This window comes from Eretmochelys imbricata, chromosome 26, assembly GCF_965152235.1.
Source record: "Eretmochelys imbricata isolate rEreImb1 chromosome 26, rEreImb1.hap1, whole genome shotgun sequence".
NCBI lineage: Eukaryota > Metazoa > Chordata > Testudines > Cheloniidae > Eretmochelys > Eretmochelys imbricata.
Window position 1 is genome coordinate 6610129 of NC_135597.1, and position 20955 is coordinate 6631083.

Sequence of the window (20955 nt, forward strand, 5' to 3'; positions counted from 1 at the left end):
CAAACTCTCTAGGGGGATATTTGTGTGTTTTAAAGACACTGGATTCCATTAGAATTTAAAACAGCTGCAGCAGTGGGAACAATTTTATTCATCTTTATGTTTTGTAAATGCTTTACTCTGAACAAATTGAAATTCAGAGCCATGCTTTGCTGATCGTGTCCCTGAAAGCAATGGTTGGGAGGTCTGCCCAAGTGAGTTCCCAGGATTCAAGGCAGAGTGACTATGGTGGCCCTTTAAGAGAAACAGAGGAAATTCTGGAATGAGAGAAGATTCTGGAGCAGTTAATCAGAGAAAGAAGGAGAAACAGCTCAATGAGTTTCTCCAGTGATTGTGGAGTCAGTAAGTTGCCCGGCAGGTGGGGTTATGATTTGTTTAAAAGACAAGAATAGAGAATAAAATTTGTTATAATTCAAGGGCTAGAGCTCCTAGCCTGACTGCAGGGACACGATTTTGTTTGACCTTTAGTTAGTAGCCTGAAAAGAGTGGGGGTCTATTATAATCTGGGAGCAGCAGTTTTGGTAAAACAGTGCTTTAAGTGTGCCCCTCAATAATCCAGATCCAGTTTGATTTGGGGGGAGGGAGGCTGGGTCTGCAGCCCCTTGTGGTTCCCCACCCCACTTTAAGTAGTGTCTTGTGCCTTTAGTGAAAGTCCTAACCTCTCCTAGATGACCAGTTTTTACTCTTGGGTAACCAAGTTTAACTAGTTAATGAGTTCAGTTCTTTGAAGTTGTAGAGTGCTGTATAATGTGATTGTTAATTTTATTCATGGCTCATAAGGAGGCTTATCTTGGGCAGGGATGGATTGGGAGTATCCAGACGGGATCACTTCCTACAGAGACAGGGTGACACACACACACACACCCCCAACAAAAAACGAACTCCTCTTCCAGTAAACTAAGATTCTCAAAGATATTTGGGCACTTTACAATTTACTTCAAAGAATTTAACTAATGATTTCAACGGGAGTTAGGTGCCTAAATATTTCAGAGGATCGTGGCCTTAAAGTATCACAGTAGGAAGTGCCCAGCACAGATGAGAACTAGAGAGGGACCAGGAGAAAATACTGCCCTGGGTCTAGCATCTGCTGAAGTAGCAGATGCTTTAAAAAAGCCTTCATGAGCCTTTAGCATAGCACAATGATTGCATACGATTGATCTCTGTGATTTTATTTCTCATGAATTATTGCTTTTTGGTTTTGTACTTTGCCCCTTCACCTGCTGTGATAGATGAGGGAGGAGCCATCAAATAACATGTATTAATTATAAATTTGTTTGTGATCATTATTATATAGAAGTAGAACTAGTGGGTTTCTACCTTGTTTTGTGAGGTCTAACGGAGAATTACTGACGCATACCGAATCTGATTCTTAGACTGGTATAACTCCATTGCCTTCTTTAGTAACTCCTGATTTACACTGGAGTGAAAGGAAGAGAATCAAGCCTGGTAAATGTAATACAGCCCTGCCAGTGTCTTGCCCAGCTTTCATTAAGAAGAGGCTTTAATGAATCCCTAAGTAGAAATACCTGCTGGATTAGAATGACTGCATAAGAAGCAGCTAACTCTGCATCAAACATTGTTCCGGGGTAAGGCAGAAATTACCCAGCCCGACTAGTCTTTAGTTGTGTGAGTAAGGATGAGCCATGTGAGCAGAGGTCGCTGGACCAAGCCTGTAATGACCTGACTTGACCAATCATATTTTGAGAAGTGGTGTTAAGATCTAAGCTTTGGGGAGACTGCAGCACTTGGAACTGGAGTAATGTACCAAAATATTGGCCTTAACAACTGTGCTAGGGAGCATCTGGGCCCCTGACTGTAGGATAACCTAAACCCCTATAAAGTGCTGGAACAAATTAAGGCTCAGTTGTGCATGTAAGTAATTTTAGGCACGTGTGTCATCGTATTAAGTGCATTGAGATTATTCATGTGTCTGAAGTTGTGTTCTTAAGTCTTTGCGGGGTTGGGGACTTAAGCTATGTCAGTGCTATAAGCAGTTCACCAGCAGTGCCCAGATAGCAAGTGTGAAAAATCAGGATGGGGGGGAGGGCAATAGGTGCCTATATAAGACAAAGCCCCAAATAGCGGGACTGTCCCTATAAAATCGGGACACCCGGTCACCCTAACCTACCTGTAGACACAGCAAGATGGATGGAAGAAAGCGTCCGTGGACCTAGCTTCCGCCTTTTGTGGGGATGAATTCACTCCAGCAACCCCTTCCCTGTCTGTCGCTGTCGTGAGTGTCCACGCTCCAGGGGTGGAGCTGCGGCCCTTGTGTTTGCCTCACAGCCTGTCAGCGCTTTCTTCGGCGTGTACAGCGCCGAGCACGGGGGCCCGGGCCAGGCACAGATGCCCCGGCCATCCCCATGAGTAACCCTTCACGCAAACAGATAAGGAGCGTTGCCGCACCCCGCCCTCCCCGAGCACGGCGGCGGTAGGCGGGGGGGCGGCGCCGGTCAGTCCCCGCCCACGCCCGGCTTTCTGCGGGGAGGCCGCGGGGCGGCGCCGGCGGAGGCGGAGCCGCGGCCGAGGAGCGGGGTCGGACGCCGCGCGGTGCCGCTGCCGCTGCCGCTGGTCCCCGGCCTGCCGGTGAGTGCGGGCCCCGGTGCGCCCCGCAGGCCGGCCCCGGCCCCCCGCTGCCTCCGGCCCGGCGGCGGCTGCGCCTCGGCCTTCCGAGCACCGGGCGGCGGGCCCGGGGAGCGGAGGGGGGCCGGGCCTGGGGCGCTGGCCCTGCGCCCCCAGTGCGGGTCGCTGGGGGTCCCGCTGGGGGCGGGGGGATGCTTGCGGGTCGCTGGGGGTCCCGCTGGGGGTCCCGCTGGGGGCGGGGGGATGCTTGGGGGGCGGGTCGCTGGGGGTCTCGCTGGGGGCGGGGGGATGCTTGGGGGGCGGGGGCGGGTTGCTGGGGGTCTCGCTGGGGGCGGGGGGATGCTTGGGGGGCGGGTCGCTGGGGGTCTCGCTGGGGGCGGGGGGATGCTTGGGGGTAGGGGGCGGGTCGCTGGGGCTCCCGCTGGGGGCGGGGGGATGCTTGGGGGGCGGGTCGCTGGGGCTCCCGCTGGGGGCGGGGGGATGCTTGGGGGGCGGGGGCGGGTCGCTAGGGGTCCCGCTGGGGGCGGGGGGATGCTTGGGGGGCGGGTCGCTGGGGGTCCCGCTGGGGGCGGGGGGATGCTTGGGGGGCGGGTCGCTGGGGGTCCCGCTGGGGGCGGGGGGATGCTTGGGGGGCGGGTCCCTGGGGGTCTCGCTGGGGGCGGGGGGGATGCTTTGGGGGCGGGGGCGGGTCGCGGGGGGTGGATGCTGGGGGGGCGGGGTGCTGGGGTTCCCGCTGGGAGTGGGATGCTGTGGGGGGGGGTTGCTGGGGGTGGATTCTTGCGCGGGGGGGTGGGTTGCTGGGGGTGGATGCTGGAGAGGTGTGTGGGGGGGTGTTGCTGTGGGTCTTGTTGGGGGTGGGGTGGTGGATGCTGGAGAGGCTGGGGGATTGCTGCGGGTGGGGGCCACGGTGGATCCCAGGAGGGCGGGGAATTGCCTTTGGGCCTTGCTGATGTCTGTACAGGATGCAGTAGGACTTTGGGTGGAGGGTGTGGGCGCGGGCTCTGCTATGCAGCCTACTCCAAAGCGCAGAACCACTGTAGACCTCAGTAGTACCAAGGAGCTAAAGCATTTATGAGTGCCCCTCTCCTCTCCCCTCCCTCCCCTGCTGCCTTTTATCACCCTCTCCCTCTGCGTCCCACCCTCCATCAGGCCACCTCCCCACTGTCACCCTGGCGCTGCGTTGCTTGGATGGTGTCTTCCTCTCCCCTAATGAGAATGACTTCGTCTGCAAGGTCTCCGAAGAACTGGACCATTTTCTGCTCCAAAACCAGCATGAGAAGTAGGTGGCTTACGTTGTGCCGTTTACATTGCAGGAGCTTTCAGATAAGGGCCACAAAACCTGGGCCCTTTTTACCCCCATGTGAATAATAAGATGTTTATGGTCCCCTTTGCCCACTGTCATGCAGGATGCTTTGTGGTGTTGGGTGGCTGTGCACTTCATCCAGAGGTGGCTGCATTTCTTTGCTGCTGTATGTCTGTAACTTCAGATGGGCCCTACAGGACGAAAGATTTATTAGAGATGGGGGGGCTGAGCCACAACATTTGGAGCCAGATCCCATGTCCTAGACCAGTGATTCTCAACCAGGGGTATGCGTACCCCTGGGGGAAAGCAGAGCTCTTCCAGGGGGTACATCAGCTCATCTGGATATTTGCCTAGTTTTACTACAGGCTATATAAAAAGCCGTAGCAAAGTCAGTACAAACTAAAATTTCATACAGACAGTGACTTGTTTATACTGCTCTGTATGCTGTGTACTGAAATGTAAGTACAATATTTATATTCCAATCGATTTATTTTATAATTATATGGTAAAAATGAGAAAGTCAGCAATATTTCAGTAATAGTGTGCTGGGACACATTTGTATTTTTATGTCTGATTTTTATAAGCAAGTGAGGTGAAACTTGGGGTACACAAGACAAATCAGACTCCTGAAAGGGGTACACTAGTCTGGAAAGGCTGAGAACCACTGTCCTAGACCATTCAGAACTGGGTTATGGTTTATGGCCATTAAAGCAAGAGGGATCAGTTACAAAGTTTGAGCCTGGATCTGCACTTTCTCAAAGTGCAGGGTTTTTGCCCTGGGCCCATCTCTAACTATTATTCTTCCCTGGGTAGAATTATGCTGGATGCTAGCAACTTCTGCAACAGCCAGTTCCCGGCCTCGTTCACTTGATGTCCCCGCTTGGTGGGTTATTACCAATAGTTTAAGATCAAACTGTTCTTCGTCAGCCTGTCACTGCTAAGGCCTTCTTGTGCACTGTGTTCTCTGTCCCAGCAGAAAACGATTATGGGGCATGATGAACACAAACCCCTTGGCTTGGCTGCACTCCAGAAGTATGTTTTGCCTGTCTGCTTGTGCACAGATAATAAGATTCAGATGAGTTTCTGTCAGAGAGTAGGGGCTAGATGGGAGAGAGAGACGTGTTCCAGGTAGACTTGCTTGTACTCTAGTTGTTTGAAATGGATGCTTAGTACAGTATTTTAGACTGAGGAAGATATTAAAGTCCAGTCTATAGTCTATTTCACTGGGAGAGAAACTAGATGTGATTTTAGTGTGTGTATAAATACCATGCAATGTGAAACAGAATATTTTTTTTTCTGACCTCATAATTTCTGAAGATACATATAATAAAGGGTTTCCCTGTGAATTTAACACCGTGAAAGGTGCCGGATTGAAAGGTCTCAACCTTGATGCCCTCTTGTTTATCCATAGAACAGATAAAGGCAGAAGGATAATCTTTTGGTGAAAGCACTGGCCTGGAACTGGGGAAACCTGGTTCGGTTCCAGACTCTGTCCTGTGTAACCTTGGGCAAGTCTCTTCATCTCTCTGGGTCTCTGCTCCCCACCTGCAACGCAGGATAATAACACTGCGCTGCCTGGCAGGGGTGTTGCGAGGCTAAATTTGCCAGTGTTGGCAAGTTACATCATGACAGGGACAGCAGAGCAAGCTGACCCAACCCAGTCGTGCCCTGGAGGGGTGCGAGAGTACGTCAGGCAGCACAGACTGTTCGCTCTCTAGCTCCTCTGCTGTTGCTCCCAGCTAGGAGGCCAATTGGCTTTTGGGATGTGGCTCGCTGGCCACGGGGAATGGAGTTAAGACCCCACCCCAGGAGTGATTTGGGGTCACTAATGGGGACTTGCAGTGTCTGCTTCTGCTTCTCCTTCCCCGCCCATTTCAAGCTGACGATGCCCTGTTTTCCTTTTCCAGAGTTCTCTTGTTCCCCCCCTTGTCCAGCCGCCTCAGGTACCTGATCCACAGGACTGTGGACAATGTCGATTTGTTAAGCAGCTTTTCTGTCGGGGAAGGATGGAAGAGAAGGACTGTTATATGTCACTCAGTCATAAGGTAAGGTGCTGTAGGTACAGCAGTACTTCTCCCTTACTGTGCCTTCCATCTCATGGTGCTGGGTCTCACTGCACCCCGTGAGGATGGCTTGATCCCTATTCTCTTCTGCAGATACGGAAAAAGGCCGTGAGTGGTTAAGTGACTTGCAAGGGTCACACGGCGAGTCAGTTAGGAATAGAACCCAAGAGTTCTGACTGCCGGTCACATAGCTGAACAACAAAAGTATCCTTCCTCAATTCACGCAATAGGCCTGAATTTACAGCTGTGGGTAATTTCACCCCTTGGGGTTCAAGCAATACTCGTCAAAGTGATGCTATGACAATCGTCAAACTGCCTAGTTGTACTGAATCCAGGCAAAAAGCTAACAGCTTTACCCTACTTTTGTAATGCAGTGAATTCTATTTAGATGCGTAAGGCGAGGGAGCTCGGTCTAGTTGGAGCACAGGACAGGGAATCGGGAGGCCTGGGTTCTATATTGAGATCTGTAAGGGAGTGTTGTCTAGTGGTTAGAATAGGGAGTCAGGACTCCTGGGATCTAGACCCAGATCTGAGGCAGGCAACAGGGAATGGGAGTGCTGGGTTCTATACCCCGAACTGGAAGGGGGTGTGCGCTAGTGGTTAAAGCCGGGTGTCAAAACTCTTTGAATTCCGTTCCTGTTCTGTCATTTCCCTGTGCGATCTTGGACAAGTTACTTAACCTTATGGTGCCCCAGCTAAAGGGACGTTGTCCGCTTAAAAGTCGTACGTATTAAACATCTATTTGTTATGTGCACTTTAAGATTAAAAGTGCGAGAATTAAAAAAACAGATAAGTTTGTCAGTAACTTACGCTGTTTGGTCACGTTGTTTTTTTTCCCCTGGCATTTGTCTCTGTGAAGAATCAGCAGAATTACTTTCACTTTTGTGCACAGTCATTTTTGTTTTCAGATACTCACTGCTGCAATGTTTGGGTTGCAAAACCTCCAGAGGGACGTTTGTATGTGTTTAAAAACAGAAGTTCCTATTACAACCTAAAACAACAGTATGGGGCATTTCAACACATCTGTCGGACTGAGATTCGGTAGAAGCTCTTTTTAAAAATTCTGAGTCAAAAGAGAGTTGACTATGTCTCTTTCAGTGTTAGCCTGGCGATCAGCCTGGATTCAGGCCGGAGTGGCTGTGATGTCCCTTTTAGGTGGACAGGTGGAATTCTAGACCGAGGAGCGAAGCTTCTTAGCGCTGCAATGTCTGGGCCGCAGACTCTGCAGAAGATGAATGTTTGTTGTTAAAAACAATTGTTTTCATTGACCCCTTTTTAAAAAAATTGTAGAAAAATTCCTGTTAGTCTTGGGGATTTGTCAGAAATTAAATGTTGGGCCAAATGTAAGTGGATGGGCTGCCCCTTTAATCCACCTGTCAAAAGGATAGATGATGCAAGGCAAAATACTGGGAACTTGTGCTTGCTTTTGCAGGGTGGGTGTCTGAAGCCGCTGTTATTATATTGTCCCAAGTGAATAGGAGGAGGTGTAGAATTTTTTTTTTCCATCAGGAATTAGAGCCCAACGGTTTACTCTGTCCCTCACTTTGTTTTGATGATCAGTTGGGTGGCGCATCGAGGGATGAATGCAGGGCATAGCCCAGGGGTGGGCAAACTATAGCCCGGGGGCCACATCTGGCCCTTGCAGGTGTCTTAATCCAGCCCTTGAGCTCCTGCCGGGGAGTGGGGTCTGGGGCTTTCCCCGCACTGCATGTGCCGTGGCTCCCGGAAGCAGCTGCATGTCCCCCCTCTGGGTCCTACGTAGATGGGCAGCCAGAGGCTCCACACGCTGCATCTGCCCCAAGCGCTGCCCCCGCAGCTCCCATTGGCCAGCAGCCACGGCCAAGGGGAGCTGCAGGGGTGGCACCTGCTCGTGCCTCCGCTTAGGAGCAGAAGGGGGGACATGCCACTGCTTCCAGGAGCTGCTGGAGGTAAGCACCACCCAGAGCCTGCACCCCTGACCCCCTCCTGTGCCGCAGCCCCCGCCCCAGCCCTGATCCCCATCCCGCCCTCCGAACCCTTCGGTCCCAGCCTGGAGCACCCTCCTGCCCCACCAGCCGGAGCCCGCACCCCAACCCCCAGTTTTGTGAGCGTTCGTGGCCCGCCATACAATTTCCATACCCAGATGTGGCCTTGGGGCAAAAAGTTTGCCCACCCCTGGCATAGCCGGTTTTCTGAATTAATAGCTTCTTGTCTCCCCTTCTCATTTGTTGCTCCTCAGGCTTCTCTGCCGCCTGGTCCCCTTGTCATGTGCTAATGCACGTGCTTGGTTCCCTCCTTCCCGTGTATGCAGCTTAACACTTGGTCCTTTTCTCCTGATGTGCCCTGGACATACTGCCCAGTAGCTGCTTTCCTTTCTCTCCATCTTCCCTCGATGCTCCTCTCGGTTTCCTCCCCCTCCTATGTAGCACAGTGTGATAAAATGGCAGCTGCTTTTACAGGCCTCCAGGCTCCCTTGCAATGAAGAGCCTAGTCCCTTGTGGAAGCAGCTGGAGAGGAGGGTGTGAAGCCAGTGCCCTAGTAACTTAGCCAGCTCTGCACAGATCACCAGCAAGCGATCTGTGGGCCGCAGTCTGCTGTGAAGGACGCGTGCATGCAGTACGTTGGTGACGGTGTGTATGGTTGTACTTTTGATCTTGTCAATAGCGCTGACTTGTAATAGGAAGGAGGGGAAGCTGCTCCTGCTGAAGTTTGACTACAGCATGAAGTGTCCCAGCCCATCATGAATTTCCCTGCTGTTTTGGCACTAGGTTGCCCGAGGAGCCTGGCGATCAGAACAGTTCCTGCAGCACCACAGCGAGATCCCACCGCCCTCTCCAGCCCAGAAGTAGGGGAGGCAGAGCCGCGGGGCCGCGTCATGCGGAGGTGCCTGCCGATGGCTCTCAAGTCAACAGAGGAATCGGCAGGACTAGGCGGCAGCCCCGGAGGAAGCCGGATAAAGCTTTGTATGTCCCCAGGGTGATGCGCGAAAAACTGGAGGAGTTGAGAAACGAAAACCTGGCTGGAGCTGGAGCTGAGCCAGATGGTGATGTGGTGCAAGAGGCAGGGAGCTGCATTGAAAGTGCAACCGATGGGACCCCAGAGGAGTTGGGTAACTTTGAGGCCACTACAAATTCCAGCAGGGTAGCAAGTAATCTTGATCCAGTCCCGAGCAAGGAAATTCCTGAAGTCCAGGGCCCTAAAGAGTCATATGAAGAACATATTGTGTGTGAAATCCGTGGTGATAACAGTAACACGTGTCCAGTGGACTGTTCAGATGTCCCTGTGTGGGAGTGTGCCAGGAACCTATCCGTATTGGAAGGCCAGGATAAAGACTGTTCAGATGCCCGTGCATTGGAGTGTAGCAAAACCCTATCTCAACGTGAAGACCAGGATAACGGCAGTACAGATGCCATTGTATTGGAGTGTAGCAAAAACCGGCACCAAGGAGAAGATCAAGATCAAGACACCATGGATGCCACTGTATCGGAGTGTAGCGAAAACGTACTGGCCCTGGAAAACCAGGATAAAGGCTCTACGAATGCCACTCTATCAGAGTGTAGCAAAAACCTGTCCCTGCCAGAAGACCAGAATAAGGAGTCTGTGGATGCCTCCTTATTGGAACAAAGCAAGAACTTTTCAGTACTTGAAAACCAGGATGAGGGCTGTACAGACACCATCATATTGGAGCGTAGCCAGAACCTAAGTCTCCCAGAAAACCAGAATCAAAGAGGTATGGATGCCCCTGGAATGGAGTATGGTAAAAAACCATCTATACTGGCTGACCAGGATAAGCACCGCATGGATACCTCTGTACTGGATCGTGCCCAAAAGATATCACTACTAGAAGATGGGGATGAGGATTGTACAGTGCTGGCGGGCAGATTGCGGTGTGGGCTGGAATTGTCTGCAGAGGATAGAGGCACGGAAAACCCTGCAGTGAATGAGCAAGAGGAGAGCAGCGTAGAGGACGACTGTGGCGCTGAACTCTTGCAAGAGGTAAAGGTTTTGATGGGAATGTTACCTTAGAGACTGGATTTGTGACAGTAATGACCAGTGGATGGGCTGTGGATTAGAGATGTGGCAGTGATTTTAAGAGGCTCTGTCATCTTCTAAAAGGGAGAGGAGGAGCCCCTGAGACACCTCTTTGTCATGGCTCTGGCAGACCTCTGGTTATGGCTCCTACTTGCTTTTATTGAACCACTTAAAAGTATAGAATCGTAGGACTGGAAAGGACCTTGAGAGGTCTTCTAGTCCAGAGCCCTGCCTCGAGGCAGGGCTAAGTATTCTCTAGACTGTGACTGTGAAATGACTGGGGAGTGGATGGCTCAGGCAGTGGGCTGTGTGGTACACACAGGTGGGTCTCAATCCATTTCCTAGCAGCCAGGGGTCTCCATCTTAAAGCCCTTCTGCTGCTAACTGGGTCTGTTGAACAGCACAGGCCAAAGACTGAATGGGCGATGGGAGCTGAATTCCCCTCTCATCCCTATAGGGGTCTTTCCAGAGCAGGGTTCAGGCATGTTGGTTGGAGCAGCGTGTAGGGGAAAGCTGGTGGCTAAACTGGTTATGCCATTTTCCGGTGGGATCGGTCCTAAGTATCTTACATGGCTCCCATTCCTGTAGTATTGGAGCATCTCACGATCTTTAGAGCATTTATCCTGTGAGGCAGGGCAGTGCTATTATCCCCCTTGTACAGGTGGGGAACTGAGGCACTGAGATACTAAGTGACCTGCCCAAGGCCACACTGGAAGGGTGTGGCAGAGCAGGGTATTGAACCCAGGTCTCATCCCAGGCTCGCACCCTAGCCCCTGTATATGTAAAATGTACAGGCATACTTTGTGCTTGATAGAACATTGCATTTTTGAAGACCCCTAAATGTCCTTCCTCATTGGCTTCTCCTGCAATATTAGAAATGCACCTTGACATCTAACACTCTTCTCCTCCCAGATTGCAACTTACTTGACTGTAAAGGACATTAGCGTCGAGAAGATCCAGTTCGATTATTCCAGCTATGGGGATGCACAGATCAATGAGGGAGATTTTGGACATGTTACAGAGATCTACGATTTCTTGCCATCCCTGAAAACAGAGCATCTGATGGAAGCATTTTCAGAGTTCCAGTAAGTACCTACCTCAGAACAGGGCAGTTCCTGCTTGCCGTCCGAGCTTAGACATTCCGCTTGACATCCGTGGTGCCAAGTGCCTGAGTGAAGTGAGCAGGATGCGTGCAGCCTTGCATACACGATATAAATTGTTTCAAGGGCCAGTGCAAGAATCTGACGAAGTTTCATTGCATTTCAGTTCTGTCTTTGCATTGTTTTTAGTGGCTAGAGCACCAAACTGGGACTCGGAAGACCTGGGGTCTATTCCTGGCTCTGCCACTGGCCTGCTGGGTGACCTGGGGCAAGTCACTTTGCTGCTCTGTGCCTCAGTTTTCCCATCTATAAAATGGGGATAATGTTACTGACCTCCTTTTATTAACCTTTTTGAGATGTAGTGATGGAAGGCGCTATATGAGAGCGAGGTGGTTTATTTGTATTATCCTCGATTTCTCTATAAAAATAGAAATCGTGATTCTTTAGGCCCTAATCCGGCAAACACATACAAACGTGCATGACTTCAGTCATGTGAGTATCATATGGATTTCAGTGGGACTGCTTGTTAGGTAGGTGCTGATATTATAATAATATTATATCGGCCTTTCATCCGTAAAGCTCTGTTTTTCACAATCTTTAATGTTGTTATCCTCACAACACTCCAGTTCCGCACCTTTCAGAGGTTAAGTGTCTTGCCCAAGGTCACAGAGGAAGTCTGTGGCAGAGCAGGGAACTGATCCTAGCTCTCCCAAGTTCTAGGCTAGCGTGCTAACCACCGGACTATCTTTCCTTAAACGGCCCTCATCACTGTAGTATCAGAGTTCTTGAGTAAAATTACACCTGTTGATTAGAGTTCAACCCCTAAAGTATATTTAGTCCTTGGTGTGTCTGCTGAAAATGCAGTAAGGATTGGGTCCTTACTTTGCTCTTTCAGAGGTAAGATTGATCGTGTAAATGTGTAGCACAGAGGCAGTAATCCAATGAAAGCTCCTTAAGGAGTGCATTGATTGTCGTGTCAGAACAAAATTCATCCCCTTAACTGTGGAGCTGTGACCAGCGTGACTCTAGTACACTGTGTCCACTCTGCAAAAATGTTTGATTATTGCATCTGCAGATGGATACGCATTCATGCTCTTCCCTACCACCTGCTAAATGTACATAATGGTGTGGTGGTAAGTTTCTGCAGGAGACCCTGTAGCTTAATAGTAACGTTAACTCCGAAAGACACAAGCTACTTTTTACAGTCTGTCCTCGGCATTTACTTTATGCACTTAGCTCTGATGGGGGACCGGGCTGAAGGCTATCATTAAAACGAAACTGATCGTTTTCCAGTTCTCGTGCCCCTAGCATAAAGCAACGGCATTGGAGTTTCCAGTGCTGCTGGGGAGTCTTTGAATGTTTTGGTTGGTTGGCTTTCATGCGCTTAAAAACTCTCTCTCTCTCTCCCCCCCCCACCCCCCCCGTTAGGTTTTGTACCACCTTTTTGGTACCCCTTTCTGACGCTTGCACTTCCTGCACCCGCATTCCTGTTGACATTGGAGGAATCGGTTTGTCTGAATGATACATAACGCTTAGCTCTTTCCATGACACATCCCAAATCTGGGATTGGAATTAAACCGTGTGTTTCTTTTAAAGAAATGTATAATCACTGGGGGCAACAAGTCCTTGGTGGGGGGGGGGGGGGCACTTGAGTGGGGTTCAGGATATGTGGATTCTGTGCCCGCCTCTTCTATTAAGTCACTGTGTGGCCTTGAATAAGTTCCACTTTGCCCCTCTACTTCTGTCTTCCCACACCTACAAAAAGGGGATAATGCTTTGTAAAGCACTGGGTATCTAGGGATGAAAAGCACCCCTAAGTACTGATATTACTAACTGACGCTATTTGCCGGATTGTTTATGGTGTTGCTCTCCTTTTTCTTTGTAGCAAGAGTGGTTTCAAAATTCAGTGGGTCGATGACACTCATGCCCTGGGTATCTTTTCCAGTCTGGCAGCAGGTAACGTGACTTGATTCTTTAGTAACCTCTGGCGTTGGTGGGACTTCACCAATGTTGCACGGTAAAGAGTTGCGGAACCTTAAAATTCCACTTGCCCTGTAAGCTGAATTCCAGTGGGGGTCATTGGGTTTCTGTTACTAAAAAGAAGACGCCCCATTCCTTCTGGTAAGGTGAAATGTGGAAGAGCCAGGTCCACAGCGTGGTATTGGTAAGGAAATCGTATTTAGGATTAAATCCAGTTTCATCCCAAATCGCACATTCTCACTGGCAGTTGAAAAGAAATCCATTTCCCTATGTGGGCGTGGAGAGTTCTGTAACTTCTCATCACCCTCGCACACCCTATGGAAGTGAGTCTTTCTCCCACAGCTGTTAGGCATCCTGGTTCCTGAATGAAGCAACCTTCTGTAACGGTCATGGGAGATACCGCTGACAGTGCAGGCCAAGTCATTCCAGTTCTGAATCTAAGCAGCTGCAAAACATTGATGCCAGTTCCCTGCCCTGCCACCTCCCCCAACTTTAAACTTCTTTAAACCACAGGTTCAACTTCTGACACAAGAACCTAGAATTAATTCTGCATTGTTGATGTTCTCTTCTATGAAGTACATGTTCTGCGGAAACTCTGCTTTGCAGGTTTTTAATTGGCTTGGGTAATAACCAGGCTGCTGGGACTCCCTGTATAAGGAATTAGTGTGTGAATCATTTTGTATTTTAGAAATGAATCCGTTCTGCCAACTGGGTTTATTCTCAAAAATGAACAAAATTCTAGCAAGCCTACAACAAAGGGGATGTGCGACCCTCCGTGGACATCATTAACGGCTTGTGACATCTAGGTCAAAACACCTGACCTTATGGCAAACTGACCCCCAGCTCATAATGTTCCTTAGAGCAGTTCATGTCTGGCTGTGCATATATACAGAAAGCCTTCATTCTATATGTGGGGCCTGATCCTATCATCCCTGACCCGTCCTGAACAAAGCAGTTACAAATTTCAGTGGGAATCTTGCAGGCCCAAGGCCTACGGGATTCAACATCTGAGTGAACTGAATAAATTCCGCTAAAAATCTAAGGCCAGATCATCAGCTGAGATAAAATGGTGTTGTTCCATTGGCTTCAGTGGTGGTGTGTGCACTGAACTTTGTTTATAGTTACAAAAATTCAGCTTGTTGACTGTAGCGATCTTTATTCTTTGAAGCATCTCAGGCCTTGGGACAGAGTTATCCTTCTCTAAAGATCCGATCTTTGATCCATGGGACAAGACAGTCTAAAACCAAGGCACTTCAGCGACCAAGTAAGAAACCTTTGATTTGCGTTTGCTCCTTGTTTTGCATATCTTCTGCTGCTAGGGGTGGTTACTGTGGCTAACTTATTAATTATACTGGATTTAAAAATAAACCCACAGTAAAGACCTTTACTGCTTTAAGAACAGGTGTTTACTCTTGTGGCTTTATTGGCACTGTTGTGGTGTAGGAGGGTGAGCTGAATTCTTTTTTGTGCCTCATGCATCAATTGTCACCTTAATTCTGCTCGTGGAAGATATTGAGTTATGATGCCCGAGGCAGAAAGAATCCAGCTGGGTCTGTAGATTAGAAAAGTGACTGTGAAGGGGAGCACATCAGAGGTGGAATAAGAGTATTAACACACCAACTCAGTCTTGTTGCAAGTCACTTTTCTGACTTTTGTGGCACACCTCAAAACCATCTGCTGCCTTAAGGAGTGGCGTGATCAAGTAGTTGTCTTGGGTGTTTGTAACAGGAGAACAAAGCATGCAGAGGAAGATCATAGATCTTTATTTTTTAGCATAGGCCAAAATTTTTATAGTTGGGTGCCCACAGTTAGGCACCTAAATAACTGACCTGATTTGCAAAGTTGCTTTTCACAGACAGCTCTAATATCAGAGAGAGCTGCAGGGATATCCCCACCCTCGAAAATCAGACCCTATGGACACCCAAGCTTGAAAATCTTGTCCGTAGCCTGTTAAATACCGTAACTTCTACGTTATTCCACCTGTCCTCTGCTAAATGCAGCCTGCTGCTGAATGCATTATTAGTAAATATCCTTTTGAAAAGCAGCAAGTCCCACCAGGAGGCATTGTGTACAGTAACACAGGAGCCAGTTCTGCTCTCTGGTACAGTCACAGTTCCCACTGACTTCAGGGAGAGGTGCCAAAAGTTTTGGGGGTAGAATTAGATTGGTGGTAAGAAAGCCTGTATTGCGCTCTGACAGTACAGACGGGATTGACTGACTGGTTGCTTTTAAGCACATGCTTAAACTCCATTGCTTTCAGTGGGGCCTCAGCACTGAAGCACGGACTCTGGTGAATGTAGGGCTCCTTTTCGATGCCACTTGCTTCAGTTGTATAAAGCATAAATAGCAGTCAAGAATGAGATCTGTTTCCACCATTGATGTTGGGGATCTGGGGTGTATATTAATTGATGTTAATAGAGACTCATGGTACATTTTCCCCCACACTAATTAGTTCAAACAATTAAATATCACAGAAAATGAAACCAATAGCAGTTAGTACTTTGTGGTTGGCATAATTTTTATTATTCAGTAGCAGATTCAGATAAAATTGTTTAAGCTTAGCCATTCAGAGTTAGTAACATTCAGTTCATTTGATTACTTTAAAATCATACTGTAATCAGTTATGCTTGCTGCAGTAAAAGTGAAAAATGTCATGCATCTTGGCGCAATATAAAGATTTCACTGTACATATAATTACTGTGTTTGTCCAGTATATTGCAGTCAAAATAAATTTCAGTATTAATTAAAAGGACACTGTCATTTTTTTACCACTTCCTGAGTTACTAGCATGGCTAGATTATTGAAACTGAATTTTTCAACAAATCCAATTAGCTTTTCCCACTTTTGTTCAGCTTGTATGGTGAAGGGACTGGTCTAGTTCACATCCTGATTCTTGTGCGCTAGGCTAGGGGTGTGATATCAGGGTTGCGGAGGAATGTTCGAACCTGAACAAAATTGTATTTAATTAAAAAAACAACCCCGTTTTTACCAAAACCTAAACTAGCTGACAGTGTCCCCTTTAGAACCTTGTCAGGAATACTGGTGATTTATTTTCCAAGCTGTGGGTGGATAAATTGAGCCACTGTCCCTCTTGTTTTTTTTGCTGCCGTTGGGCCGCCTCCAGTTTTTTTGTTTGAACAATCTTTTAATAACCCAGGCCAAGCCATATTGCTCACTGGATGATTTCAAGTTTGCAAACAGTTAAACGACTCTACTGGTATCAAATCCACTGTATATTAAACGAAGGCTTATTGAGCCCGTGGGTTTGGACTTGGTAAAATGTTGGCTTTTTTTTAAAAAAAAAAAAGTAATCAATTTTGAAGCTTTAACAAGCCAGCTGGTGGTTAACAGCAGCAATTGCCAATAACCTCGGGCAAATGGGCTCTTCAGAAAAGCCTTTTAAAATCTACACAATCATTTAAAAATGTTTAGGAGTTGAAGCAGTCTGCTTTCCGAGGGGTTAGCGCTAGGCTTTCAGAGTGAGTGTCTCAACTGATGTCAGTTTTTCTTGGTATCTGAATTGCTAAATTTTGCCAGGAGTGGTTCTGAAGCAGTTGGTGAATTTTAATCACTGAAGGCTCTCTACCACTGCAGTGAGGGACCAGGTTAAGCTATTTGAATATAACACTTTGCCTTTTGTCTTTGAATCTATGCGTATTACAGACAATAAATTTGGCCCCTCATCATCCCATTGAGGCAGGTCAGTAAAGTCCCCTGGTGTGAGGTAGGATGGTTGAGACAGTGGTGAAATGACTTGCCTGTAATTGCACGGTGATGCTGTGGAAGAGCTGACTCCCAGTTATGTAGTTTAGCTACAAGACAGTGTTCCTAAACTAAGAGAATTTAATTAGGGGGACTTCCCCCTCTCCTCCATTTGTTTGATTTCTCATCTGTTTTATTTAGAGCTCCTTCAGCTGGCTAAAGAGAGACCCCAGACTGACACTGCAGTGGCTAGAAGGCTGGTGACAAGGGCTCTGGGTTTGCAGCACAGAAAGCAGAGAGTCTCAGGTGGTGACGTGCTACATCCCGGGAACTTGGAAGAGTAAACTGAGCATGGGCTGAAGACAAGCTTCAAAGGAGCATGGGTGGGATAGCGAACTGCATGCAGAACAGTGAGTTGCCATTAGGACACACTGTGGAGTTGGGGGTTTTTTTCCCTTTAAATGAAGGAAGGGAACAAGTTTACTGTTGTTAATATTGAACTCCCTTGTTGCATTCTGGGAAATGGGCCACCTAGTTTTTCAAATTATTTCTCACTAATCCAGGGTACAGAGGCCACTGTAAACTAGCTCTTTACTAGGGAGAGCATTTTATCTTGGTCCCCAGCAGGTGTTTATCAACACCTTGCCAAAGCAGCTCATTGCCACTTTGAGGTGATTGGTAATCTCCACTCATGGGCTGTGATAGCTACAACAGCAAAGCCTCCTTGATCTAAGCACTAAATTCTTTTAAAATGTATAAAGCCTCTCGGAAGAGCTGCCCTAGATTGAACGTTGTGGGAGGGAAGAAGGGAATACTTTGGGCCTTGATTGGAAGCAAGAAACACAGAGCAACACATTTGCAGGAGTCAATAGCTGTTTAATGTTTACTGAAGTTGTAAAGCTGACGTTTGTTAAAATAAAGTTATACCACAAAACTGATAAGCAGCAAATGCATGTGGCAGCATCAGTTTTTCTGGATACACAGTATGTAACAAGCATGCTCAGGGTTGTGATGGTGCAGTATTTCAAGGAGCGTTCTTATCCACTGATTTGGGGGGGAAGCCAGAACTTGACATTCCCTGATCCTGAGAGAATGCTGCAAGACTCCCACTGCAGGAGCTCAGGCTTTTGAACATTCTTCAGGCTCAGGCCTTTACTAAAGTCTCTCCTCCTCAGAACAAAATGGAGCTTTCCAGATTACTGTAGGTGCAAAACTTTAGCCAGATGCCTCTCTCTAGGCAGAGAGGAATAACTTAGTATTTATTAGATACATACTTGAAGATCCTCTGATAGACATTAGCAAAGGACTTGGCAGGCATTCCTTACACCTCACAACACCCCTGTGAGGTAGGTTAGAGAGAGCAAAAATGAGGTTAAAGGGACACATCCAACTTCAATCACACTTTAGGTGTGTAATAAGATAAAACATTTCAGTCCAGTGATGTTAGTATAACTAAGTGATTTTCCAATTTGCACTCAGCTGATGCAATACCAGCCTTTGCTGTAACTTAAGAAGTGACTAGAGCTCAGGTTTGTTGAAGTCCCTTCAGTTGGTTTGCTGACTCAGAGCAAGCGAGTGGGAGTAGAACCCAGGTATCCTGGCTCCCAGTCCCTTGCCCTAGCCACATGGCAGAGGGGTGAAAGAACTAAACTTCCAGGTCACTCAATGAACATACACAAAAATGGCATATAAAACTCTTTTCTGGGCAAAGGAGATTTTTATTCAAGTAGGTGTGTGTCTGAAGACATGTAGCAACATGCGTCCTCAAACAAACAGAGGAACACACTTAGCACCATTATGCATTTACCGACGTGTAAAATCTCTTTTAAAAAATTGCTTACACAGGTGGTCTGACATAATGCAAAGATCCAGATCCCTGACAGTAAAGGCCAATAAGTTATCTTTGTAAAAGTATATTGATGATACGATGATTAACTATATTCACCCTTTAAAGAAAAGGCTCAGATGTAATATCTAGCTTAAAAGGTGTTGGAAGGAAATAGATGTACATAAAATCATTTGGATGAACAGCTTAGTGTGCAGCAGAAATGCTGTTTAGTCTCCCAACACAAGGATGTGTACTAAATAATGGAACTTTTCCAGGTCTAGATTGCATAATTGACTTGTAGCTGTGTGGAGTTCTGGTAAGTACTGTAGAGAACACAGTGCGGACTAGCCCTGCTTTAGATGTGCCTTTTAAAGATCAAACTGTGAGTGGAGCATTTGAAATGAACAAGCTTATGTTACAGTATTAAATTACACTTGGCAGCTTCCTGGTGTCAGGAAGGTGCTCCAGTTTTTCTTAGCTATGTGCTAAATTGGGTATTTTCATGGCAGGACTGAGGAGGAGTTGGATTTAAGTACCTTTAGAAAAGCAATGTCCGTTCAGACTCGGATCAAAGCATAAAGATGCTAAGACAGGAGCAAGGCAGCTGAGAGGGAAGTATGTTGAAACACTGTCAATGGTAGGGACACATGTAGGTTGTCCTCACCCAAAGGAAACCACCGCCACCTCTGCGATCTGCTCACTGCAGCCTGGAACTGTGCAGATGAACAAGGTGGGAGGGAGTCTCCAGTGAACAGGTTAGCCTGGATGGATGTGAAGCCCTAGCTGCGAGGACATGGGGGCCTAGTGGAATTAAAGTCTGGTTCCAAATCATCTTAATATTAGGAGTGAAGTTACAAAGCGAATTCTGTTTCCTAGTGTGCTGAGCACCTGAAATGGGTATGGAGGGTGTCGCTGAGAATAACTTACGATGCTAATTTGAAGTCCATGGTTGTTTACTTGGTTTCTTTTTCTGTGCAGTGGTTAGGGAAGTCGCAAACAGGCATCCCTGCTTCCTTAAATAATGGGTGGGAGGCCAGCTGCTCTACCGCGTGGACACCTTGTTATTTGTGAGTCCGCTGAAGTGATCAAACTTCTCTTCCATTTCTTGGCCTAAGGAGTCACCTGAGAGAGGCAGAGAGAACCAGGTACTGTCAGCAAGGTATCACTTGAGACTGTGTAAATTATGCCTCTGACACCAAAGGCAGATGCACAACAAACCAGGTAAATTGAGTAAATTACGCCTCTGTTTCTAAGCTGCCACAAGGTGAGTTTTCCTCCACACCACTGGGAGTTCTGAACTTGGATCAAGGGCCATTGCTTACCTTTCGGCTATTTAATTCTATTAACATTTGACAAGCGTATAGCTCAGCTTCAGTTCATACACTACTGAAGGAGTGAGGGGAAGAATAAAACTAACACTTGGCTGTACACCTCACCCAACCCTTTAAGAACGCTATCCCACAATTTCCTTCGGAGACGGACCAATATAATCTTTTGCACCTGTGCAAAAACAGGAACTGCTGGTAAGTGACCTGCCCCATACGACAGAGCAAGTTAGTGGCAGAAGCAGAACACACAATTTGACTCCCAGCAGCTGGCTCTAACCTGTAGCTCACGCTGCATGCCATAGCAACAGCTATTGTTTGAACAGCTCAGCTTCCCACGTGCTCCTGCTCACCTATATGGCAGTTGTACATCCAGATGCGCTGTCCATCATACCGGCTCTTGCACTTCATCACGTTGTTTGAATAATCCGATTCTGCCACTTCGTAGTTTGGGTTAATGACGATCTGGGAAAAGGTAAACATCATAGAACCAATGAAAGATGTTCAGTGAAATGTAAATGGCAAAGAAGATGGTCTCTTTCTTTGGTGTTTGATTTTTATCTACGCTGGTGCTATACAATGACTTTAAAAGAAACAGATTTTTTTTGATAAAATGCTTTTTGAAGAAAAAAACCAATCTAAAGGTAGTTTTAATTAAGATACGTTATAGCTCAAAGATATCTCATCATGGAATAGGAATTTTACATTCTTATTTGATAGTATGAGACAATATATTCATGGAACTCATTTACAAAACTTTTCTTAAACATTACAATCGCTCATGGATTAGGGACCCAATTTCATGGGGTTCCCGTATAGATTATTTAGGTTAATCTTTCTAATCTACCCAATGGGACTCAATGCTCAGACTGTGGATTTGTGGCTCTAGAGACAACATACTTGTTAACAGCAAAAATGTTTTTAAATAAATAAATACATAGAGAGGTGAGAAATAACAGACCTCAACTCTATTGTCCCTCTGCAAATTTGTGTACACAGAGTCAATCCCTTACCTCTCTCTAAAAGTGCAAAGGTTCAAAAAGTTCAAGGAATAGAAGATTGT

General features: G+C 47.3%; 2 protein-coding genes across 2 annotated transcripts in view; one reads left to right on the forward strand and one right to left on the reverse strand.

The window, feature by feature from the left end:
- The first annotated feature begins 1633 nt into the window (after positions 1-1633).
- Positions 1634-17680, forward strand: R3HCC1 (R3H domain and coiled-coil containing 1). The gene is made up of 9 exons (XM_077805549.1): positions 1634-1642; positions 2433-2583; positions 3730-3859; positions 5791-5928; positions 8694-9921; positions 10870-11042; positions 12943-13013; positions 14206-14301; positions 16941-17680. The coding sequence occupies exons 1-9, from the start codon at positions 1634-1636 to the stop codon at positions 17081-17083; spliced, it is 2139 nt and encodes a 712-aa protein (XP_077661675.1). The 3' UTR covers positions 17084-17680.
- Positions 17681-19499: 1819 nt separating this feature from the next.
- Positions 19500-20955, reverse strand: part of LOXL2 (lysyl oxidase like 2) — a 73467-nt gene continuing 72011 nt past the window's right edge. The window contains exons 12-13 of the mRNA XM_077805624.1: positions 20246-20357; positions 19500-19689 (exon numbers count right to left, since the gene is read on the reverse strand). Of these exons, the coding sequence (XP_077661750.1) occupies positions 19610-19689; positions 20246-20357 (192 nt within the window). The 3' untranslated portion in view covers positions 19500-19609. The remainder of the gene's footprint in view (positions 19690-20245; positions 20358-20955) is intronic.